This window comes from Eucyclogobius newberryi, unplaced genomic scaffold, assembly GCF_026437365.1.
Source record: "Eucyclogobius newberryi isolate DKJ021-1_F unplaced genomic scaffold, fEucNew1.0.hap1 SCAF_21, whole genome shotgun sequence".
In the NCBI taxonomy this organism is placed as follows: domain Eukaryota; kingdom Metazoa; phylum Chordata; class Actinopteri; order Gobiiformes; family Gobiidae; genus Eucyclogobius; species Eucyclogobius newberryi.
The window spans coordinates 21,762,618-21,786,732 of NW_027315846.1; the positions used below are offsets into that span (position 1 = coordinate 21,762,618).

A 24,115-nucleotide genomic window follows, 5' to 3' on the forward strand; every position below is an offset into this window, starting at 1 on the left:
GATGAGAGTTCCCTGCATTATTGGGACCTCTTTATGCCATTATACGTCCATTCAAACACTTCTTTACATCTTTATCGCCCTCTTTGTATATTATTTGCTACGGGATTTCCTCCTCCGGATCTAGTATATTATGCTCTACTCACTGGAGCGCTTCAGGTCTGTTTTTTTTACATTGACCTGGACCAGTTGTATTTCCTGCCACTAGATGTCGCACTAAACCGCAAGTGTGTAAATGTGAGACAACGGATACAAATGACCCGTTGGCAACAATCCTGCATGTTTACATCATGTATGTTCATTAACAATTACAGCCCCGACATAATAATAATAACTATAATACCATGTAGAGAGATACACCCATGACAACAAACATGTGTGAAAATCTGTCAAATAGTTGCCCCTTAGATGGGAATGTTCTCTCACATTGGAGCTGCAGCTAAAGAAAAGAAACATACAAACTAAAAAACAAATATTTATTTATTTAAGGGCGAGATACAAAATATTCTTTTGATGGCTTCATGCTAGAGAAACCATATACAAAAGTATAAAAAACACAAACAACTAATCATATTAATCTGTTAACAGAAGAAACGGTATATTTGTAAACATTTAGGTATATATATATATATATATATATATATATATATATATATATATATATATATATATATATATATATATATATATATATATATACACAGTATATTTATATATATAGATATGTGCATATGTGACGCCTGCGCCAAACAACAGAAATGGTATGAGCGTAGTCACGTAATATTCAGGCCTTTCTGACCACATGAGTAAGTGTGCTTTTACAAATGTAATAATAGTTTCTTCCTTAGTTTTTTTGTGGAGGAAAAAATTGTCAGATGAAAACTCTCAAGTGCAAAGTCCAAGAGATGCCAAAGTTTGTTTGTAAGGTAGGTTTGCATCAATTAGCTATCAAAGTATTTAAAATATCAAAGTCAAAGTATAGCCTAATTTGTTTTCTCCCACCCAGTCCATATCAGACAGATGACAGAAGCTTAAAGTCGTGGAGTCTTCCCAGGTCAGTCAGTATTTACTCTTTGGATCCATTTAGAAGTGCTTAGTTCTCATGCGGCCGAAGCTAAGTGCTGGTGGTTGGCTCTTCCTTCTCTCAGTAAATGTTCACTTGGCCTCCAGCTGCTGCAGCAAAGGGTTCACCTCGCTCTCGGGCGTTTTCACACTGTCTGTCCTGACTATACACGTTGGACGGTGGCGATTCAGCATTAGAATCAGCTGCTGTCGTTCCAGTTTCAACTCCTCAATCTGGGCTTTCAGTTCAGAGTTTAGCATCTCTAGTCTCTCTGATTCCTGTGAGAAGGTAATACAGATCAATAATAACGGACCTTTAAAAAGAAAAGAAATGGGCAGTGGATTTCATACTTTTTGTAGATAATCTGTTCTTTCCTTCTTTTTGTTTCGACATCGCGCTGCAGCTACTTTGTTTTTTTCTCGCCTCCTTTTTCGTCTGTCATCTTCCTCGTCTCTCTGAAAATGAAGATGTTTAATATAAATGAACACAATTGTTTATATCTACAAAATAATAATAGTAACTTATAGTAACCCATATCCTATGAACACAAAACTAAACAAATGTTCTTAGAAGCATATATATATATATATATATATATATATATATATATATATAATATTTCCTCTTGGTACGGTATCTTTTATCTTTTATCTACAAAACAATACATTACACAAGACAAAGTCAAAGGAGAGCGGATGCTGGTGCTAGGTTATAACTCAAATGCTAATTCACACCTAAAGTCCCTGAGCAGTATTTGAAAGTATTTGAAAATGGAATTTTAAGTATGTGGATAAATAGACTAATCAAAGTTACAAATCTGCTTAGAGTCATCAACAAATTCTAAAATCATACAATCTCACCCTTGACACACACTATACATTTTTATACTATACCACACTATACTATACTATACTATACCACACTATACAATACACTATCCATCTTTGATTAAATTTGTTGTATACTAAATTGGAATAATAGAATATTCTACAAAACCTAATTTGAATGTACTACGGTAATGGAAAAGGACATTTAAAGCAACAGTATGTAGCTTTCTGGAGGTGGCCTGTCACCTGCATGGCTCCATGAAAATAGAAAGTTAAAACTTCGTAACATTCTCCATGGAGATAGATGTTTTTTACCATACTGTGGAATATTATGGTCAAAGAAACACCATTTTCAAGTGTCAGGTTTGAGGAGATGTAGATGCACAATAAGAACACACAAACACAATCACACAAACCAATTTTTTGGCCAAACAGTTACGTACTGTGGTTTCAAGAAGTTAGATTACCGGTTACATAATTAGCTACATTATTTCATCCTTGCCTCTGATTTGATGACTAGGGATCTCTTTCCAAGGCTGCCCAGGAGGTGCAGCGGAGAAAACATGGTCCCAAACTCCTGGAGGTCACCATACTTGAGCTTGTCCGTCATTGTGGTGGCTGAGATCCCTGCCAGGGGCCCGAGGCTGGGCAGAGAGCCCGCTGTCACAGAAGGATCTGGGATTTGTCCTGGCATTGTGTCAGACTGAGGTGTGACCACAGCTGAGGTAAAGAAAAGCAATGGGGAAACACGTTAATAAAACAACACTTATGCACACACTGTCTTTATGAAATGTGGAGACAAATGTTTGGACATGACCTTTGCTTATGGGCAACTGACTTTTAGAAAACCCTTCAAATAAATAGTTTTGACTTGCATTGGAATGTCTGCGTGGTTAGAAAATACCGTTAGTGCTATAGCTGCTGCCCACGTGACCAAACAAGAGTCAGTTGAAGGGCCACGCGCTCAGCCATTGGTCAACTCCAAGCGGAAGTTTGTCTTCAGTGCGGCATTCACCTTACGTAACTTTGTCATTCTGAAAGACAACTGCAGTGATAGTGTGGCCGCTTCTTCTGCTTTACAACTTATAACCGCCTTTTATAATAGTGAAGCACAACTCTCACCGTTTAAAAAAGACCAAACTAAGAACGCTGTGTCCTCAAAGTGCTTTACACACCGCGTCCGTACGAGCCATGCAGACAAAAGAAACGGTCGTTGTGCTGAAATAAGCGCACAGAAAAGCGCCACTAACAACGCCAAAGTGTCAAGAGAGACGAGACACAATGCGCGTCCAAAAACACGACATATCTGCGCTGTCTTTGCTTTTATCAAACTCTGCTCGTTGTGGCCATTGCGCCGCGCGACAGAAAAAGCAAGTGCAAAAAGCGTTCGCCTTCTGAAGTTTTACAAACCTGACTTTGATCCCAGGTGCAACAAATGTCCTTTCTTCTGGTCCGCAGATGGTCGAGAGTAGATTTTAAAAAGTGGAAATCGTTGCATCAGCTGATTTTTAAATGTGCTCCAAATCTGGGAGGATTTGGGAATGCGGAAATTAGGCTATGCCAGCCAAACGTAAGCAGGGATGTGAAAAGTGTGAAGAGGGGGCAGAAGCGAGGAAGTCACCGCTCCTCCCATAAAGACCCTGATGCTGAGACTGCAGCGGCACACGCGCCATGGCTGCAGGGACACGGTCCACGGCTGCAGGGACACACGGTCCACGGTTGCAGGGACACGGTCCACGGCTGCGGGGACACGGTCCACGGCTGCGGGGACACGGTCCACGGCTGCAGGGACACGGTCCACGGCTGCAGGGACACGGTCCACGGCTGCAGGGACACGGTCCACGGCTGCAGGGACACACGGTCCACGGCTGCAGGGACACACGGTCCACGGTTGCAGGGCACACGGTCCACGGCTGCAGGGACACGGTCCACGGCTGCAGGGACACGGTCCACGGCTGCAGGGACACGGTCCACGGCTGCAGGGACACACGGTCCACGGCTGCAGGGACACACGGTCCACGGTTGCGGGGACACGGTCCACGGCTGCGGGGACACGGTCCACGGCTGCAGGGACACACGGTCCACGGTTGCAGGGACACGGTCCACGGCTGCGGGGACACGGTCCACGGCTGCAGGGACACGGTCCACGGCTGCAGGGACACGGTCCACGGCTGCAGGGACACGGTCCACGGCTGCAGGGACACGGTCCACGGCTGCAGGGACACACGGTCCACGGCTGCAGTGACACACGGTCCACGGGCTGCAGCCTCACGGTCCACGGTGACACACGGTCCACGGCTGCATCTTGGACCGAGAGACGCAGGGAGCCAGCAGCAGGAATGAAAAGCCTCTAAATAACCCAACACTATTGTCAGCGCACATTTATTGTAGATATTAAGCAGCATCGATAAGCAATCAGTGCTGTTTTTGAAATTAATAAGTACAATCCAAAGGGTAAAAAAATAAAGAATAAGGTACATCTTGATAGATATATAGTACTGTAAATAGCACTGGATGTTTTCATGGAAAACCTTTAACATTTTAACAATGAGATCAAACCACAATCAATGACATTGAGGTATGTAGGTAGTTATGGATGGGTGTTATAGAACATTTACAGCAATCTATACACTGTAGACACTATAAACACAAATACTGCAACATTAATGTCCACATTATATCTCAGATATATTAAAAGATCAAATATATATGAGCCTCAGAATAATTTGACATTCTCAGCATGCATTTTAAAATTACATGTGCAGTCGTCCACGTCGTCGTTGTAAAAGTGAATGCCATGCTTTGAGCTACATCACTCTTTGCTATGTATCTGGAAAAAACGTCATGTTTGTCACATACAAGACAATGTTACAGCATACTGTGGTATATACTATATCCAATTGAAGAATTAGAGAGCTGAGAGATTTTCCTTTGTAAATAAGGCTAGAAGAGTTGGAGAGTTGAGGATGTCTACAGACTCTGCTTTGCCTGTGCCAGCTTTATGGTTGTCCAGTTCATCTGTGAGTGAGTCTAGCTCAGGACAAGCAAACGTGAAGACAGACAGGTAGCTGCTGCAGGTGGGAGTGGAGGTCACTACAGGGGTGCTCAGAGGTTCCAAATCATTGGAAACAGACTTATACAAGGTTTCCCAGTCCGACATCCCAAGAGAGCTGCTCAGATCTATGTCTGGCACCGACCGAGCCGTCTCCATAGGGGTTTTCTCCTCAAGACTGGGCAGCATATTGTCCAGGACCCCCTCCTTAAGGTCCAGAGATGGCTCTAGGTCACATATGTTGATTTCTGCACTGGAGCAAAGCAGAATATTTGAGTTCCCAGAGATGGCTGTGGACGGATCACTGGGTATGTCCATGTCTTGAAGTGAAGGTGCTTCCTGGGGGCTGTCCTCTGGAAGCCTGTCCTCGCCTGTGCTGGTCAGAAGGTCTGGAGATTCTGTCGGCTCTTGGAAAATAGACTCCATTTCCTCGGACATTTGACACACAGGTTTATGGGAGGCAAGGATGAATTCAAGACGTTCTTTTTCTTTTAGGAGGATGACTATTTCTGTCTCCAGCGTTGCTTTTTCCTCCTCCAGCTTGTCGGTCTCCTTCATACAAACAACATGCCGAATCATCCACATGGGAAACACACAGTAGGTGCAAACAACAACTGACTAAATGCATCACTGTTTACTTACAGCTTGCAGTGTGTCTGTCAGTTCCCGCCGTCTGTTGCGACACTTTGCTGCAGCCATCTTATTCCTCTCCCTCCGAACCCTCTTTTTCTCTTCTTCCTCTGGTGACAGCTACCATGTGAAATAATTCATTTGGTTACATTCATTTCAACTAATACACTTAATACTCTTGACAGTTCACAATTTAAAGAATGGCAAAAGCATGTTTTGCTGCAATGCGTCTAAAAATAGACCATTGTTGCAGACTTGCTGTGACCTGAATACAAATTGCCTGCCTAAGAAAGGCACACAGCCAGCACACGGCGTCAAAAGATCATGCACAATGGCACTGTTGCACACAAGGAATTCAGACTGACATATGTAAATTACAATACTGACTGCTTTGGCCAATAGAAAAAGGGCTTGAGCTCAGCTTCCCTACCTTCTCTGCTTTCCCCTTTCTGACAGCAGTCTTTCCTTTATTCCCGCCCGCTTTGGGTGTTGCCTTGTTCAAGCTTTGCGGTTCATTGGCTTGTTTGTTTCCCAGAGATGGAGAGGCAGATGTAATAATGGTAGGCTGCACCATCCACTGAAAGTCTGGGGTAGAGGAAATTGCAGTGACTGTTGGAACAAATGAAGTGTCTTGACCCACCTCCTGAAAGAAATGACATAACATCCACAGTGACAGAAAGACAAATCTCTCATTAGCACTATACAATGTTTGTTACTCAGGGCAAAACAAATCCATTAAATGACATGCTTCTGTGTAGACAGGTTTTCCTAACAATAACCAATTATATTTTCTTGAATTATATCCAACCAGAAATAGCCCTCTCCAGATCAATATTTGACTTTATCATTGTCTCTGACGTCAACACTGACGCAGGGCTGCTGTGGAGTCTCCTGAATGGATTTATTTTTCTCAATGAACCGCTGCATCGACACGCTCACATTTGGTCCCAGGATGTCAGAATCATAACAAAACCACACGCACCGCGATGAACCATTATTATGCGTGAAAGAATAATACACATTCAGAAGGTGCAAATATAGCAACATTATAGTATAAAACAAAGCGATAGCAGTAAATGAAATCCTTTTCAATCATGTTACCATCCCCCACAGAAAAGGTAGCGTTAGGCTGCTCTAGTTATCAGGGCATATGGAATATATCTATGGAAAAGGCTTTAAAGGCCAACATGTGTGTGGAAAAGACAATACCTTAGCGCTGCTTTCAGAGGAGCTGGGAGAGCTCGCGTCTTTCGGCGTCTTCTGGCCCAGTGTGCCAGCAGGAGAGTCTGGCCGGCAGGTGGAGGACATCGCATCCATGTCAGAGGGAGACTTCATAGAACACAAGAGAGAGATACAATCCTAACCAGTGCCAAGGATGCTGTGGCTTTCCGCTGGGCAGAACGGCACGGGTTCTCCTCCAGGTATATACCTGGTAACTGGACGACTAGAATGCAAGCCCCTCCTTTTATGCTCTGCTAGAATTTTATGAATGAACCAAGACTGTACCACCCAGTGAGGGAGGGGTGCACTGTCAACAATACAGCCCCAGGATATATTTCCCCCCCTGGACATTGTATTAATATACATCAAGACAAGGAGTCAATTTGAAAAATATTTATTTGATGAAAAAGATGACGATGTCAAATAATAAAATGGCACCTTCCGTTTCATTCACAATGTCGTCCTCATAAATGATGCGGGGCTCAAATATGTGAGAGAGAAACGTGATGCTATTTTTATCCTTCTCATAGCCGAATTCCCTCAACAATGGCAACAAGACACTAATCCAGGCATGCATATTTATCAGTAAAATAAAACTGTCAACGACCACATACAGACTCTAAAACATTTCATTACAAATAATGCATATTTTCTTGCAAGGTCAAGGTACTGCGAGCTCCTGTCTTCAGTCCTTGGCAACATTTAGGTGAATACAAAGCTACTGTACTGTATAGTTTTACTGCACAGGTTTCTTTTACATCGCAATAAGGAGAGCGTAAGACTTGTCCGATCTGACAGGGTAAACGTGTTGCACTGTTTACTTTGATAGTGTGCTAAGATGCTGGGCGTGTGGGGGTGGACGAGTCACGTGGAATTACAGAAAACATCCTTGACCACTAACATACATACAGACCATACTAATGACACAAGACAGGACTGTGGACGTTTTCCTCAACTATGACGTCTTCACCTCTCTATTTTGTTTATTTCTGTAAAATGTTGACCATAACTTAAGCCCTAACTCCAAAGTGAGGACTGGAACCCATCACTTGTTCTGTTTCACATTCATTTAGCTTGAACCTAAAATTTAAAAATGACTCCAACGTATCTATTTTAAAGTTTCCATGCTTTGTACATCCGTCTGAGCTTTGATAAATTGGGTCTTGGTAATACCTGAGGAAACATTTTTAATAATATACATTTATGTAATTTGAAAACACTTTTATTGCTCAACATTTACACTCTGTTACCTTCTCCTCCGGGTCAATGTGACGGAGGTCCACGAGCGGTGCAATAGAAGGACGTCCATGAGCACACTGGAAAGGGAGCTGGCAAGCTGAGAGAGAGGCTACCAGGCCGACGCACTCATCTTTATTCAAGACGTGATTAAATTTAATTGCACCTGATTAACATACATAACTATGATTAATGATTTATGTAAAGAATCTACTATGTTGAAGTATTCAGAGGAAGCTAAGGAGCAGCATACCGTGGCACGCAAAAGAGGCCAGCACTTTCTGCACGGTGAGGGGCAAAGTTGCTCTCAGTCTACCAGCTGAACGGAGCAGCTGGGGAAACAAGAACCAATGTAAATCACAAGTAAAGCTAAATAATACTACTACATGCAGTGTATGGTTACCTCAACTTGCTCTCGAAGATACTCCTGACAAATACAAAAGAGTTGGAGTAAGCATTGCATCCGATGCATTCTAGAAATGTGGAAACTGCCTGATCTGTACCTCTACTAACGGTTTGATTACAGACGGCCTTCCTCGTCTTTGTTCATTCTTATCTTTTTCTGTAAAGCACAGCGGTACCTTTCCTATGAAAACTCTGGATTCCTCGGTCTGTGGGAATGTTACTTCCAGTCCCAAACACTGTAAATGTGCTTTGCAAGACCTGGGGAAAGATGGCCAGATATGTCATATTTATGTCATTACTATGTACTATGTTTAGGTTGTGTACATTATGTTTTTGGTGTATTGTCTCACCTAAGAAGTCTTTGCTCTTCTTTGGGTAAGCTGACTTCCAGTGGAGGCGAAATAATGGATGAAGACAACCTCTTTTCTCCTGTGACATCCGAGCCATCTTCATAGGCATCTATGGTGTTAATGTGTTACTTCAATTCACAGCTATCAATATTTTTAAATCAAAATATGATTGTCTTACCAGCTATAAGATTTTCAAGTCGGACACGTTCATGTGCAGCATGTTGATCCATAAGTACCAAAAGGTTTCCTGCTTTTAAAAGGAAACTTATGTTAAACTGACTTTTATCAGCGTCTAACCATGATTTAACAGTGTTACCTCATCAATAGCTGACTCTGAGTAATTCTGCAATGCCTATATTTGAGGTTTGAGTGATAAGAACGTTTCTGTTTTCACCTACCCCCTATCCCTGTGAACCTCTCTGTACTTACTTGCAATTATTGAAAAAGTTCAGACTGCAGGTGATACATGTCGAGTTAAAAAATGTAAAATACCCTTTTTTTTTTTTAAATTAAATGAAAATCCGCTGCAGGTCAATGAACCCATTTCTATTAATAAGCAGTTCTTATTAAGTTTACAAAAAACGTAATCATGACTTGCATATACAATATAGTAAAACTAAATAAATATTAGAAGAAAAGTATACTAAAGCTAACCAGTGAGCTAGTGGCTAAATGCAATAACTCTCACCATCTGATTCACTTGTACCATCAGCCAAGTCTTCTCTAGTATTAATGAGACATGCCAGAAACTTCTTATCCACTTGATCAATAACCTAAAATATACAAGTATACAAGTTATGTATTAATTTTGAGAATATAATGCAATATTACACCTTACCTTCATTGTGGGAATCATAGATTTTGAGAATTTATACGGAAACAAGATGTTGTGGACCTTTACAGCCAGTCCATCTGCCTGAGCAGACGATATATCGACACAAACCTGCCAGTGCAAACAGAGCTTACAGTTACTTTATTTAGTAAATACTCAATAAAGCCTGTTTTTGTTATAATAGATACTAAAAAAATAAAGTACTCTTTCCTGTTTACCTTACCTTTGGTGGTCTGACAAACACTGGATTATTCCATTTTGAGTACATTGAATGAAGAGAATTCTCATCCTCATCCTCACCTTTATAAAATAGAAATAACTGAAGTAATTATTTGAGTCTGTACATGCTGTCCTGCCTTTGATGTGCGTCTACCTGTCACTGAGATACCTCTGTCCTCAAGCCCTGACCAACAAACTCTTTCTGTCCTGGACTTGGGCAAAAACGATAGCACTATATCCATATGAAATGGATAGCATATGTATTCCACCCCTATGTTCAAAAGTAAGACTGTGAAATACTAGCCTGTGTTTACACTGCCAATTACAATGTGCACCACTCACCTGCTCCAGACAAGACACTGACGGCCATATTGGAGACATCTGAGATACAGCGTATTTCTGCTTGTTCTGCTGATGGTTCTTCATAACTGCTGAGCCCAGTGACTTTGTTCACATACACCGTCTTTCCTACAGATGAATCATAGTGAGGAACCCAGTCATCTGATGTGGTTTTCAGTATCTCTTCTGTCTGATCTGGGCTGGCCATGTGAGCTGATCCTAGTTCAACATTGACTTTGGTGCAAATGTTGTCTTTATTCTGAGTACAACCACCAGTGATGTTATTATTAGCTAGTGAAGAAGTGGTCTCCATGTTTAACAACGGTGTGGTACATGGTACTTGTTTGTTTTGTTGTAATTTACACAGTTTGGATGCTACAGAAGTGGCATGTTTCGATTCAGTAAAGGCCGTGGGAGCTGGTGGACAGTGGACACTGTGGCTCTGCTCTTCTTTGGTATTTGTAACACCAACATATTGTTGAATTTTTTCACAGTGTGAATTTTTATGAATAAAACCTTTCCATTTAGGGTCTTCAGAAGGTTCAGGATGTTTATTATGAATTCTTCTAAATTGGTCAAGCGACTGAGAGATATCTGATAAGGAAGCGATTTTTCTGACCTTAACAGGTACATGTCCATGAAAGCCCTCTTCCCACAATGTCTTCTGGCTGGTTCCTAATGATACTTTGCGTTTAGTTCCAAGTGATGTTTCTACCAGTTCAAATTCACTAGTTTTAACAAGTTTTTCCATTTGAAAACTTTCATGAATGAAAGGATCTGACAAAGTGACTTTCCTTGTATTTGTGGAAGAGTGTTGGGATGCAGTACACCCAGCGACATTCGTTAGTACATGTTTAGAAGTGTGTACTTGTAATGCAGAACTTGTAGTTTCTTTTGAAAGTTCAGACTGTTCAAAATGTTGTGATTGTTTAGTTGCAGTTCTGGATCGGTCTTCAGACGTGCTTGCTAATTCTCCACTATTAGACTGTACTAACAAATTTCTCACTCCAAATGGCTCTGAATTTAGTTTTGAATCTTCATTATTTGTAGATACGCTCTCTCTCTCTTCTTGTTTGACATCATCCTCTTTACAGTCCATCTTATTACCAGCTTCATCAGTGTGGCTTCGATAAACAAATTCAGATGACAATATTGTTTCAATACCGGCATCTATTCTAGGAAAATGACCCGAGACTCCTGCGTCTGGGATTGTATTGGTTTGGTATGTACCATGAATGTCCGTCTGTGGAGACTCACATTCCAAGTCATCCTGGGAGAGCTCGGCTTCTAGATTCTCCCTTTTGAGGAAATCTTTCACACTCTCTTCAATGCAGAGTAAAATACCATCCCAGTCTTTGAATTCAATAAGAGTTTTGGCAGGCTCCAAACTGATGTCATACTCAGAGTAAGGACATTTAATATTAACAATAAATACTCCACAAAGCTCTTGGCTACGTTTGACCTTTGGACTCCGGGTCATAATGTGGCTCTCTGGGCTGTCAGTTTTCTGACTTAAGCTGCTCAGTCTCCGTAAGAGCGCATTGAGAAGCTTGTGTATCCGCGTCCTCAGCAGCAGCCTCTCATTGACATAAAGAAACTGTAGGCTGTTATTGTAATGTCCTTCTTTGCCGATGAATCCTTTGACTTCAAAATGCCCACTGGTGTAGTTTATTTCACCCAGTTTCTGTGCACGAGCAAGACTGTGAATCTGCACAAACCTGTAGTAAGTGTTTCTAGCTTTGGGAAGCTGCACCACCATGGCTCCTGTGCAGTCATTCTTCAGAGTGAAGGAAACAGACGGGTGCATTAAAGAGATGGCTTCAACTCTTTGCCTGATCCTCTCATTTTCCAGCACAGCATCCACCCTCTTCCTGCGAACTGGCATGTTGTGGTAATAGTTACAAACCGTGACCGTGGTCCCAGGAGAAGGCCTCGTCGTCTCTGCTTCAAACACATCCAAGCCAGTGCCTTCTCTAAAGATCTTCACGTGTGTTCTCGCAGATTCTTTAGTCCTAGAGGAAATTTCAACAAGTGTAGCGAGGGAGACAATACTTGCCAGTGCCTCTCCTCTGAAGCCATAAAACCCGAGATCCTCCAGGTCCTCCAGGGAGTTGCATTTGCTCGTGAAGTATCTGTTTCCAGCGCAGCCAATATCCTCAGCGCTCATTCCTCTTCCATTGTCGATGACCTGGACTCTTAAGGCGTCCATGTCCACTCTGATGCTCACACAGGAGGCTCCCGCGTCTATGCTGTTCACCAGAAGCTCCTCGACACATTGTTGTAACGAGGGAAGCGCGACACCAGAGCGAAGTTTGCCCTGCACCTCTTCTGGTAAGCGTTTAATCATAGCGTGTTGCGTTTATCTTCAAAGCAATACTCTCATTCAGTGGGCAAAAACCGCAAAAACAAGCAGATCTTTTGATTGACATTAGGGTAGCAATGTCCATAGCAACGCCGAGCAGCTGGGTCCACAAACGCGTTAAGCATTTCACAGCAAAATAAATGTAAAATGTAAAGTAAATTAACGTGAACGTAGCTGGCCGTGTAGCGGTTTACGTCTGTTTACAGTCAACAAAAGCGAAAAATGATGGTCCGGAAGTTGTCAAAAGCCAAGACTATACAGTGCTGCCATCGTGTGGCGCGTGAGCGAAGCGAGCGCGAGCGAAGCGAAGGACTTTACCCACAGCGCCACCTACTGTACGGAGGGAAAAGTGTCAGAGCTATTGACGTAACTAGTGAGTTCATAATATTATACTGATGACTCTTTCACTCTAACTCAAATATAAAAACAAAAATAATTACAATTATGAAATTGAGAAAAACATTTCAAAATCAGTATATTGTTCAATATGTATAGTGCTATTTCTTTATAAACCCATGTTTGATATATATTGTTATCATTAATGTCATAAGTTAACCCGTAGAGGGACATACACCCGGCTTTCACCACACACACACACAAACAAACATACACTTGAAACTAAATCATTTCATATGGTTTTATTCTTTAGTCAAGTTAATTCATAAGGGATAATGAGCAGTTCAAATTCACAACTTAATAAATAAAATTTAAATAAGTAGTAGTCGAAATTAGGGCTGCAGCTATAGATTATTTTAGTAATCGAGTAATCTATTGATTCTTTCTTGGATTAATTGAGTAATCGGTTAATATTTTTGTACATTCTGTAAACAATTTAGCGGCGGATGCATTAGTATGTTTTTAATTAAATATGTAAATTAAACGAATCATCGAGGCAATACAATTATAATTGCAGCTTTTTGTAATCAAATTATTCGATTTACTCAAGTAATCGTTGCAGCCCTAGTCGAAATACAGATTTCATAGATTGCTGAATTACTTAGTAACCTTAAACGACGGGTGAGTCAAGCATTCAATTATTTTTTCATTCTTGAATTCTGCCTTGGTTATGTGTGATTTCGGGCTCCCAGTAGACCTTAGCCATTCTTGCATTTCTTTCACCTTGCTTTTTGGGCCTTGCAGCTGTCCCTGAACAGTTCCAGCAGTTGTATTCTTTACCCAGCCAACAAGGCCAAGCTTTTGCCCCGTCGCCTGAAAATAAGACACATCGTGCAATCAGGTTTAATTTAAAACATAAAAAAAACCGATACAAACTTGTAATATTCCTTTTTTCCCGACTATCACGTATTCTCGTTAGGGATTTGTAAAGTTATTACTCGGTTTAATCTGTTTTGCAACACTGGAATTTCCCCATTGTGGAACGAATATAGTTGATCTTATCTTAATTAAATCATATATAATATCATAATACAATCGTATAAAACATACAATTAAAAGACTTCAAATCAAAAGATGTCTTATGACAAAATGTATTGGTGCCTTTTAGAATATGTTTGGATCAGAACTGCAGATAGGGAACAGGGCCGGGAGATATATTCATATTCACTATTTGTATTGCATATTTTATTACAAAATAGAGCAATACAATTGTACACAGGGTAAAATCATCAAAGTTCTATGGTCACGTCAAGAACAGACTCAACAATTTGAATTTATCTTATGAGAATTGTAATCAAACGGAAAATGTCATTCCTTCCCCCATCTGTAACATCTGTAAGTATGTCATTCCATTCTCAAATCTGATGAGCCCCATTAGAGCTTCCACTAGATCCCAGAATCCACCATATTAAAACAAAGATCTGTAAATTGTAATTTTACTTGTCCCTATCTCTAAAATTACAGGGCATATATGGTCTATCCATGAGTTTCAAAATTATGAAAAATAAGGACCGTTGCCATAGAGATGAACAGCATATACAAAATATTTTATATATTGAATGGGGGGAAATGTAGTCAATATCTTGCATGTAGCAGGATGAATTTTAGGCAGCCCATTCAAACTACAAACTACGGTGTGCTGCTCTAGATTTAACTATAGATTATAATATGAAACTCACTTGTGTGTATTTACGAAAAAATACACCTTGCACCTTGCCAAATATTTCATAGTCCACGGAAATAAGTTCTTCATCCGACATAATAGACCTAAAAAACGAGTTAAAAAGATCAGAGGAAAACAACCGACACATAAGACCATAAGAGGCTTGAAGTTCAGTAGATCCTACATATTACATGCATGTACGTGAAATGTTTTACCTGGATAAAGCTACAAAACTGAATAAAAACAGCAACATAAACAGACAAGCTGCTGCTGCTTCTTCTTCGGTGTTTTATGGCGTCTGGTATCCAAGTGTTATATTACCGCCACCTACTGTAGTTTGTATGTTATACTTTAGACGTCATTATTTAGACTTCACTCTTTAGACTGTATTCTTTAGACTTTACTCTTTAGACTTCTTCTTAAGACCCCTCCCCCCCAAAAAACAGACAAGCGTTGTGGTTGTGTTACATGCATGGCACTGACCGGAAGTGATGTTTTGAGGACCAATCAGAGAGACCGGAAGTGATGTTTTGAGGACCAATCAGAGACGGAGCTGCTGGTTTCTAGGCAACGACACAAAACATAGACGTCTTTACGTTGAGGTTGGGCAGTTTATGTTTATTGACCACATTGACAGCCTTTCTTTCTGGAAAAAACTATATATTCATCGTTTCACTCCGGTGAGTAATACATGATGACAGTTGTACTACTGTTTTTGTTGTTGATTATAACTCAATGTTGGCAGTTAGAGGCCACTTTTACCACACTAAACGAAATACCCAGCTACAAAGGCCATGGTTTGCAATGACCTTAAAATTATTAAGTAAAATCACACTTCAAATTTGTCAATATGAACGATATGTTGTGTTCTGTTATAGGCAATAGTTTAACATAAAGCAACACTATCCTGACGTCATGAACTCGCAGGAAAGGAAACCCAAATTTCCTCCAGAAAGAAGCGGTGATGGAAAAAGCATTTTAAAACTGAAACATGGGGAATCGACCAGCAGAGATATTGCCGAGAAACCATTTCCATGCAAGCCTGTGTGTCACAAAAGACTTGTCAAGTCCACCTCACATGACCTTGATTTGGAAAAGAAATGTGTCACAAGGAAAGCTCAAAATGTTCCCAACAGCACATCACAGGACAAAGACTCATCAAGACTAGATGCTGCAGAACTAAAGATGACCAAAGCAATTCGAGAAAAACAGCTGATGCTCCAGATGAAGTTGTGGAAAGTTGAAGATGCATTACGGGAAAGGCTTCAGCGTGATAATGTTGGTGTTAATGATTATAAAGGCAACCAGACTGTGGAGAAGAAACATTATGAGAGGAAACAAGAATTGGTAAACCCTGATACAAAAACCAAGAAGAAAACAGAGGTGAGAGGTAGTGAAATGCTGACTGAAAGACAGAATCCCAAACAATATAAGTTCAGAAAAGACACAATAACACAGATTAGTGAACAAAGTGCCAAGTGGGATGAGATACATGTAGGAGAAACATTGACAAAGAAAGAAGAAAGCAGAGCAAGCTTTTGGGACAGAGGTAATGCTGCAGGGCGAACTTTACACGAGGAGCTTGTTATACCACAGGTTTCTTCTAGTCCGTCCTGGAAGCCAGAACTCGAAAGCTCAGACAAAAATGCCCAACTAGTCCCATGCGACATCTGCAAACGGAAATTTCTGCGTGATAGATTGGAGAAGCATATGCAGATCTGTGAAAAAGTAAAAAAAGCCAAACGTCCGGTCTTCAACTCGTTCTTGCACAGGACCAAGGGATCCGCTCTGGAGGACTTCTGGAAAACAAACACCAGGAGCAGACCCCCTGAGGTACAATGTCTGAGCTGCATTAGACTGATCTGTTCACAGGAAACAAGCCACTAATGAATAATATGTTGTTTTTTTAGACACTACGGAAAAAGAAGCAAAGTCAACACCCTAAAACTTAACCTTAACCTTGCAACTGTGCTGTAGTGAGGAGCTCAAACCGAAAGATAAAACATCATAAATCATTGTATTAAAGCAAGAGAGAGGGATTACATATCTCAATGATTTAATAGAGTAGAGAAAATAAACATATTTTTTACAAAAACATTAAGGCACAACAGTGGATATATTCTGACGAGCATCATCAAGCAAAAGAAATAAAATGTATTTCACCACAAATGTTAAGTGTTGTAACCTTAACATTCCACGTTATTTTCACAATAAAATATTTAACGTTAACCCTCTGTAAACAAAACAACTTTTGCATAGGATTGTCACAGCAAAGTATGGCTTACATATGTATTTGCACCAGTACATCAGTGCCCAAGGCAGGTAAGAAAAAGACATCAAAGGCACAAGTGAATGACTATACTTTAGACAAAAACATAAGGACCATGCACCCTTTACCTGTCTACATAAACCTTTCAACTGTAAATCAGTAAAAGGAGCAAACAACCTGTAAAAAAAAGTCAGTAGTTTTGTGTCACGCCACGATTTATAAAAGACATGCTTTAAAATACAATGTCTATTATGATGTCTAAACATAATGACTGGGACTGATGCTTTAACATGTTTGGCACTATAATATGAACTCCATTGCACATTTAACGGCCACTGTTGAGTCAACAAGTTCTTCAGAACAAGAAATCAGCTATGCTTTTGGATTTCCTGATGGATTTCAATGCTATTACCATGAATAAGTGCTAGCATTACTGTCAGACAGCAATACCACTCTAGCATTTTTCATTGTTATAAATGAGTCTTTTGTGTGTAACTAGGTATTATGCACTTATACATACATTATAGCTGAAATGTAACGTAATGTGATGCAGTTGCAGCTGTCTTTTTTGGGAACACCTGAGGCACTGCGCAACACTACCAAATGCTTGTATGTGTCATAAATTAGCATGAAATGTCTCTTATGTTTAGTCAAAACCCGACTCAAACCAGGGCTCAAACACTAGCCCCTGCAGACCTGCCTCCGTGGTTCTTAAACCCTGCTGCTCTTCCTCCTCCATCCCTAGGCATTTGGTCAGCCCGGTGGTTCCCATTGCTGTCACATCCTTGGTGCGATAGTCGACTAACTGCTGCCCAGAGCCTTTCATTTTCCTTCTTCTGCTCCCCGACCTAAAAAGATTAAATCATGGCATCAAGGTCAAGCACCACAAAATCTTCGATACATTCCGAGGGGCTATGTTAAATAACCTGTTTTTCCAGCATTTGTATCCTCGTGTCTTGCTGTGCCACTGTCTCACGCAGCTGGGAAAAAAGAATCATCAATTAATCACCATTCTATTGTGCCTGTTCAATGGATCATACAACTTGAATACCTGTGTAACCTCACAACTAGCTTTGCATTCTCCTCTTTTGCACAAATCATCTTCATCCAGTCCATTTACTCGAGTAGAGCTCATACGCATCGTCTGGAAAGAAATCAATTTAATTTCTATTCATGTTTGATTATTATATATACCAGAAAACTGGGGTGGGCATTACTGGTAGGTCTTTTCTGGTGCTAAGTGCGGCCGCAGCAGCCTTTAGCTCCTTCAGCTCTTCGTAAGGCAGGGTCACGCTCTCCGAGACAGATGAGAGCTGGTCAGGAATAGACTGCATTGGATCGTCAGGCATCGGGATGAACTCTGCATCTTCTAGCTCCTAAAATTTCATACACATAATCAGTGAGTCAACAGTATCTTTCCACGTTTTAAATGTACAATGATCATGTTTAGAAGTGAAGTCGTGTCATGGGAAGGCTTTCTCAATATTGGCCATATTAAACAATCCTGACAAACCCTTCTGAGCCACAGAGGGCAGGAGCTGTCCCCGGATGTCCTTGACATCATTGGCGTCTCCAAAAGAGACTCATCCGTCTCAATTTCCACGGTCCCGCCAAGGCCTCTATCACGACTCTCAGTGTCTGAGTCTGCCTCTATATCTAGATCCACTGTGGATGTGGAGGCAATACCTGGAGCAAAAAGGCAAATGTTTTCTTCATCCTGTCAACATACATTCTGTAACAGTCCAATTGTATTTACCACTACCAATTGAAAGTCCACTGCTGTTTGAACGGATTGTCTTCGAGTTCAGTACTTTTTCTGTTAATTAAAGTATACATTGTAAGGTGTTGTATGGATGAAAAGGGGTAAGAAAAAAATACAAAAAAATACAAACCCATTATAATAATAGTGTGCCAGCCACAGCAAGACAGATCTGGAACATAATGAAGCGATCCAAAAATGGGCCTTGGCATGGCAGGACACACTTCTGAACCAAAGCCTTTATCTGGAGGCATTCCAAGTCGTCCATTTCCAGCATTTCCCCACGCAAAGATATGATTATCTGCCACAAACAAACAAACACCATGAATAAAACCTCATGCTCCCTCTCAAAATCAAAGGCCTTGCATTGTGGACAGTAAGCTCACCCTCAGTGGCAGCGATAGTGAATCCATCTCCACAGGATACTTTGGTCACTATCTTTCCTCCAAAAGGCCCAACAAGGACCTGAACACCCTGATGCTTTTTGAAGTCCTTTACACCCAGCTGTCCATACTTATTACAACCGAATGTTATCAGACGCCCACGCTCTGAAAAGGATCGAAATGATACAGTACACGTTTACGATCAGGTCACAAGTACAGTAAATATATCGGTTTATACCATCAATGGCAGCAGTGTGGCTTTTTCCTGGAGCAATGGTCTGGATTTTAAACCGTGCCAATTGCTTTACCAGTGTCAAGGTGGTAGTATATGGGATTCCCTGGAAGCCCTGAAACAAACAAAGCCTTCAAGAATATGAAATGACTGTACTTCTAATGATTGCTTAGGTTGTACCTCTCCTGAATGGTTCTTTATACCAGAGAACCCCTGGTAAAGGCCCAGCTTGTTGAACTCATTGTTTCCACATGCTAGGACTTTTCCTGTGTCCGTCAAAAAGAAGGTCCCATCGCTCCCACATGACACAGATACAATTGTGGCTCCTTTGGGTAGCTCCACCTAGAACGCAATTCAATACAACGTTCAGGTTTAAAAATCTTAAAACCAAATACATTAAATATGTGGTATTCTTCCTTACTTGCATTGGAGAAGAGAAGTCATCCTCACACTCAAGGCCAAGACGCCCTGTAGCCCAAGATAAGAATAAAAACACACATGCTTTTATGGGACTGATCCTTATCTTATCTGTAAGATTACTACTAAGATTACTAGTACTACCTGCCTAACCTGAACCTAAACCCTCCTTTAATGTTTTCATTAAAAAATAGCATGTTACGATTTAGGTCAGGTGACAGGTCAAGTGTGTATGCAGAACCTACAATGTGATAAATACACACCCAAAATAGCAACAGATTGAAGGTTATTTTATTTTTATACCTCCACCTCTTGGCCACGTGTTGCAACTACAAAGATATTGCTCCTAAAATGCTGATAGCAAACACAAAACAATAGTTCCATACCATACTCTCCACAGCCCCAGGAGTAGATGGCTCCATACTGGGTCAGGACCACCACATGGTTGTCTCCACATGACACCTGCCGGACGGGACGCTCTTCAAAGAACTCCAACAACACTGGCTCCAGCACCTCTACGCCCATCTCCCCCTCCACACCAATGCAGCCATAGTAGTCCGAGCCAAACATGTACATCTGGTCCTCATCTGTAAATTAAGATTATTCACAGTAAATTTGACTAGATTTCCCCCACATTTTCTTACAACTACGCCCATGTGCTAAAACATGGATTGCTGGACTGTTGTGGCAAAGTGATTTTAACCAATATTGTGCTAGTTTTGCTTATTGGGCAGATTTTAAGGTTTCATTTCATTGCTGCAACACATTTCAAATTGTAAATGTCCATTTGGCTTTTCATTATACTTCTTTATTGTATTTACTGGCCGAGGCACAGGAACTTACCAGTGATACAGGCAGTGAAGTCAGCTCCACATGTCACCTGACGTACAGCTTTTCCCTGAAGCTTTTCCACTTTCCTGGGCTGTCGGTACGAAGCCTGGTCTCCATGTCCGAGCTGTCCCACCATCTTTGCCCCACCTTGGACATTCTGAAACGGTAGATTTGGAGTTTCTTCAGCGACCCACAACAGCAGCTGTGTTAGAGCGCTGTGTTTGAGAGCAATACTCACAGCCCAGGTGTACAGCTCCTTCTCCACAGTCACAACTGCAAAGTGACTCTCTCCTGCACATACGTGCTGGGCTCCACTGCCTCCTTTGAATGCGTCTAATTTCTGAGGGGTAAACTTTCCCCCACCCCAGAAGTACACTTCCCTTGATCGTGTCGTTACTACAGCGACAGGGGTCTCAGTTACTGTGTTGAGCCTAGAAAAAAATATAACGATTGTTTATCATACGATCAACAATAGATAAAACAAAAAGAAAAAAAAGACTTACTTTGGTTTCTTCATTGCTGAATTTAGGAGTGCAACGCGCTCTTCCAGTTCCCTAAGACAATGTCAATGTTTACTACTACATACTATAGAAATGATCTTCTGAATTATATAAATTTGCTTATTAACTCACGGTCTGCAGCGCAAAATGAAAGGCTGGTCTAGAACCTCATCAGCAGTAGGCCTCTTTGAAGGATCCTACAACACAAAAAGTATGTAGTACTTCATTATGAGACATGGGCTGTATAGTGTGGATACAGAATCCAATAAAGACAACATTTTACTCACTTGATCAAGACAATGGTAAACCACATCAATCAATTTTGATGAATAAATATCCGAGTTTACTTCCATAGTCCAGTTGCCCTGAACTATTTTGACGCACAGGTTAAGGGGGTTCTATGATAAATAATAGGACAGAAACAACAAACTGTTCAAACAGTTACATATATAGATTTATGAACGTTTAGAAAAAGAGGAATAATACCGTAGCATCAAATGTTCTTGTCAGAGTTAGGATCTCATAAAGAACACAACCCATGGCCCAAATGTCTGATTTAAAGTTATATTTTGATCCTTGGCAAAGCTCAGGTGACATGTAATATGGTGTTCCCACACACTGCAGTAAGAATGCATGTAGAAAAAGAAAGAAGAAAAAAGACGGCAATAAAATATCATAAAATCTCTTTATTTTATTATTAAAAATAATGAATACTTACAGTCTCTGCCATTGAAAATTCAGAATCTAGTTTTTTTGAAAGACCATAGTCACCCAGCTTTATTAGGTCAGTTTTAGTCAGGAAAATGTTCAAAGTTTTGATATCCCTGCAAAAGAATATGACCAAGCACAAATTCAAGACAAATAATTAATTTGGATTTGTAAATAAAGGAGAAACGTACCTGTGTAAGACTCCTGCTTTGTGAATGTGAGTCACAGCTGAAGCGATCTGATATAAATACCATATGACCACCTGAAAGAAATTGTGAAATATTACAGTGGCCACAAAGTGAATGTGCTGACATAAAGCCTGTGATGAATCATACCTCCTCACTGAACAGTTTGCCTTTTTGTTGAACAATTTTATCATAGAGATTTCCTCCTGTAAAACCAACATTATGTATGAACTCAGGATAACAGACAAATAAATACATAAACAAACGATTTTTACCATTACAATATTCCAACTCAATGAGTAAGGTGTTTTGATCCATAAAGTGATTGAAATAGGCAATGATGTTGTTATGCTCCAGGATGGAGAGGATGCTGATTTCATTCATCACGTCCCTGCGCTCCTTTTCTGACAGAGCGTTGAGATCGATCTCCTTCCATACCACCAGCGAGTTATCCTGCAATGAAAAAAGCAGACAAACAACTTTTTAAATCACATGTATTCAACCCCTAAGGCACAGACCATGATGGCTCAAGAATGTCTAACTGGAGCTCAGAGGCAGGAGTGTCAGCGTCACACGGAGGTTCAACACAGGGCAGCAGCAGGAGGGTATAGACAGGCATGCTACTTGGTAATAAACACTGCCTTGCTTTGACGTGTACAGTACGTGTCCTGGACCAAACATACCTCTGTTCTCCTGTACAAAGTGGCTTCACCAAACGCCCCCCTCCCGAGGATCCGGATCGGAATGTAATGCAACTTCTCCTCTTCGCCATTAAACGAGCTCGACGCGGAGCGCTCGCTCGCCACGGACCCGCCGCCCAGCTCCGAGTTCAGAGAGTCAAAGTGTCTCTCGTAGTCCCCCAGAGACATGTTGGTGTCTTCGGAGCTTTCGATGGGGGAAAGCTCGGACAGGCCCAGTCGTGGTATCTGTATCAAAACAACTTGTAAAAGCGTAAAAAGCGTGTATCCTGCAACACTCCGCAGCTCACCGCGCCTCGAAGGAAGTTCACACAGACATGCTCGTGACTACATAGAACTTATAAATGACAAAAACTAAGGTAAACTGCAGAATGGTACCTGCAAGAAAAAGTAGATGAACAGCTGTAAAGGTATAAAATGCTAATCCAGGATGTGAAGGAAACATAAGCAATTCAGAATAAATCGCTACAACGCAAATTTTGGCGCATTTTATTTTGAAAGTTATTTTCCGGTACAGTGGCAAACGTCTCTTCAATTGTGATTATTCATGAAAAACAAACAAGAACAATGTGCCAGCAGCTATTGTGTGATCAATATGTGAAACAATGTGTTAAATTATTATTATATTTCATTAAAATATATAATCTCGTCTGTTAAATGTGAGACAGCAGAGAAGGCCCATGAACCGTAACTTTGAAGTTCATAAATTAATCATAAATGAAGGCTTTATCCACTAGAATCTTGTGGATAAAGCCTTCAGCTGCTGAGAGTGACATAAGGGAGCTCAAAGCAACACAAGGGAGCTGAGAGTGACATAAGGGAGATGAGAGTGACATAAGGGAGCTGAAAGCAACATAAAGGAGCTGAAAGTGACACAAGGGAGCTGAGAGTGACACAAGGGAGCTGAGAGTAACATAAAGGAGCTGAAAGTGACATAAGGGAGCTGAGAGTGACACAAGGGAGCTGAGAGTGACATAAGGGAGCTGAAAGCAACATAAAGGAGCTGAAAGCGACACAAGGGAGCTGAGAGTGACATCAGGGAGCTGAAAGCAACATAAAGGAGCTGAAAGCGACACAAGGGAGCTGAGAGTGACATAAGGGAGCTGAGAGTGACATAAGAGAGCTGAAAGCAACATAAAGGAGCTGAGAGTGACATAAGGGAGCTCAAAGTGACACAAGGGAGCTAAGAATGACATAAGGGAGCTGAGAGTGACATAAGGGAGCTGAGAGTGACATAAGAGAGCTGAAAGCAACATAAGGGAGCTGAGAGCGACATAAGGGAGCTCAAAGTGACTCAAAGGAGCTGAGAGTGACATAAGGGAGCTGAGAGTGACATAAGGGAGCTGAGAGTGACATAAGAGAGCTGAAAGCAACATAAAGGAGCTGAAAGCGACATAAGGGAGCTGAGAGTGACATAGGGGAGCTCAAAGTGACACAAGGGAGCTAAGAATGACATAAGGGAGCTGAAAGCAACATAAAGGAGCTGAAAGCAACATAAAGGAGCTGAAAGCAACATAAAGGAGCTGAAAGCGACATAAGGG

The 24,115-nt window shown here is 41.1% G+C and overlaps 6 protein-coding genes across 9 annotated transcripts; 1 reads left to right on the plus strand and 5 right to left on the minus strand.

Moving 5' to 3' along the window:
* Positions 1-692: 692 nt before the first annotated feature.
* Positions 693-3,409, minus strand: jdp2a (Jun dimerization protein 2a). Its single transcript, XM_072457796.1, has 4 exons — positions 3,298-3,409; positions 2,390-2,607; positions 1,411-1,515; positions 693-1,338 (listed from the first exon to the last, which is right to left on the minus strand). The coding sequence occupies exons 1-4, from the start codon at positions 3,383-3,385 to the stop codon at positions 1,153-1,155; spliced, it is 597 nt and encodes a 198-aa protein (XP_072313897.1). The 5' UTR covers positions 3,386-3,409; the 3' UTR covers positions 693-1,152.
* An 846-nt stretch (positions 3,410-4,255) lies between these two features.
* Positions 4,256-7,503, minus strand: fosaa (v-fos FBJ murine osteosarcoma viral oncogene homolog Aa). 2 transcript variants are annotated; one of them, XM_072457789.1, is made up of 4 exons: positions 6,779-7,503; positions 6,000-6,212; positions 5,582-5,689; positions 4,256-5,491 (listed from the first exon to the last, which is right to left on the minus strand). In XM_072457789.1, exons 1-4 carry the CDS (start codon positions 6,902-6,904, stop codon positions 4,796-4,798), a joined length of 1,143 nt encoding a protein of 380 aa, XP_072313890.1. In that variant the 5' UTR covers positions 6,905-7,503; the 3' UTR covers positions 4,256-4,795. The 2 variants fall into 2 exon arrangements, with proteins under 2 accessions (XP_072313890.1, XP_072313891.1); XM_072457790.1 differs by having other exon boundaries at positions 6,000-6,154; positions 6,779-6,897.
* Positions 7,504-7,591: 88 nt separating this feature from the next.
* On the minus strand, positions 7,592-12,688 carry mlh3 (mutL homolog 3 (E. coli)). Its single transcript, XM_072457795.1, has 12 exons — positions 10,175-12,688; positions 9,987-10,103; positions 9,837-9,913; positions 9,620-9,724; positions 9,470-9,554; positions 8,960-9,028; positions 8,782-8,890; positions 8,530-8,689; positions 8,430-8,453; positions 8,280-8,358; positions 8,041-8,192; positions 7,592-7,963 (listed from the first exon to the last, which is right to left on the minus strand). Exons 1-12 carry the CDS (start codon positions 12,516-12,518, stop codon positions 7,904-7,906), a joined length of 3,381 nt encoding a protein of 1,126 aa, XP_072313896.1. The 5' UTR covers positions 12,519-12,688; the 3' UTR covers positions 7,592-7,903.
* A 548-nt stretch (positions 12,689-13,236) lies between these two features.
* On the minus strand, positions 13,237-14,849 carry acyp1 (acylphosphatase 1, erythrocyte (common) type). The gene is made up of 3 exons (XM_072457794.1): positions 14,808-14,849; positions 14,609-14,696; positions 13,237-13,742 (listed from the first exon to the last, which is right to left on the minus strand). Exons 1-3 carry the CDS (start codon positions 14,843-14,845, stop codon positions 13,527-13,529), a joined length of 342 nt encoding a protein of 113 aa, XP_072313895.1. The 5' UTR covers positions 14,846-14,849; the 3' UTR covers positions 13,237-13,526.
* A 298-nt stretch (positions 14,850-15,147) lies between these two features.
* Positions 15,148-16,740, plus strand: LOC140370604 (zinc finger C2HC domain-containing protein 1C-like). Of its 2 annotated transcripts, XM_072457792.1 has the most exons (3): positions 15,148-15,272; positions 15,471-16,425; positions 16,503-16,740. In XM_072457792.1, exons 2-3 carry the CDS (start codon positions 15,508-15,510, stop codon positions 16,542-16,544), a joined length of 960 nt encoding a protein of 319 aa, XP_072313893.1. In that variant the 5' UTR covers positions 15,148-15,272; positions 15,471-15,507; the 3' UTR covers positions 16,545-16,740. The 2 variants fall into 2 exon arrangements, with proteins under 2 accessions (XP_072313893.1, XP_072313892.1); XM_072457791.1 differs by lacking the exon at positions 16,503-16,740 and having other exon boundaries at positions 15,471-16,492.
* On the minus strand, positions 16,703-22,795 carry nek9 (NIMA related kinase 9). Of its 2 annotated transcripts, none has more exons than XM_072457786.1 (23): positions 22,560-22,795; positions 22,152-22,329; positions 22,027-22,082; positions 21,883-21,953; positions 21,702-21,807; positions 21,470-21,601; positions 21,271-21,381; positions 21,116-21,180; positions 20,987-21,037; positions 20,722-20,914; positions 20,496-20,640; positions 20,039-20,239; positions 19,657-19,703; positions 19,416-19,577; positions 19,242-19,350; positions 19,007-19,168; positions 18,754-18,921; positions 18,624-18,677; positions 18,375-18,547; positions 18,079-18,237; positions 17,913-18,005; positions 17,788-17,841; positions 16,703-17,709 (listed from the first exon to the last, which is right to left on the minus strand). In XM_072457786.1, the coding sequence occupies exons 1-23, from the start codon at positions 22,743-22,745 to the stop codon at positions 17,536-17,538; spliced, it is 2,850 nt and encodes a 949-aa protein (XP_072313887.1). In that variant the 5' UTR covers positions 22,746-22,795; the 3' UTR covers positions 16,703-17,535. The 2 variants fall into 2 exon arrangements, with proteins under 2 accessions (XP_072313887.1, XP_072313886.1); XM_072457785.1 differs by having other exon boundaries at positions 16,704-17,709; positions 18,618-18,677.
* Between the last annotated feature and the right edge of the window lie 1,320 nt (positions 22,796-24,115).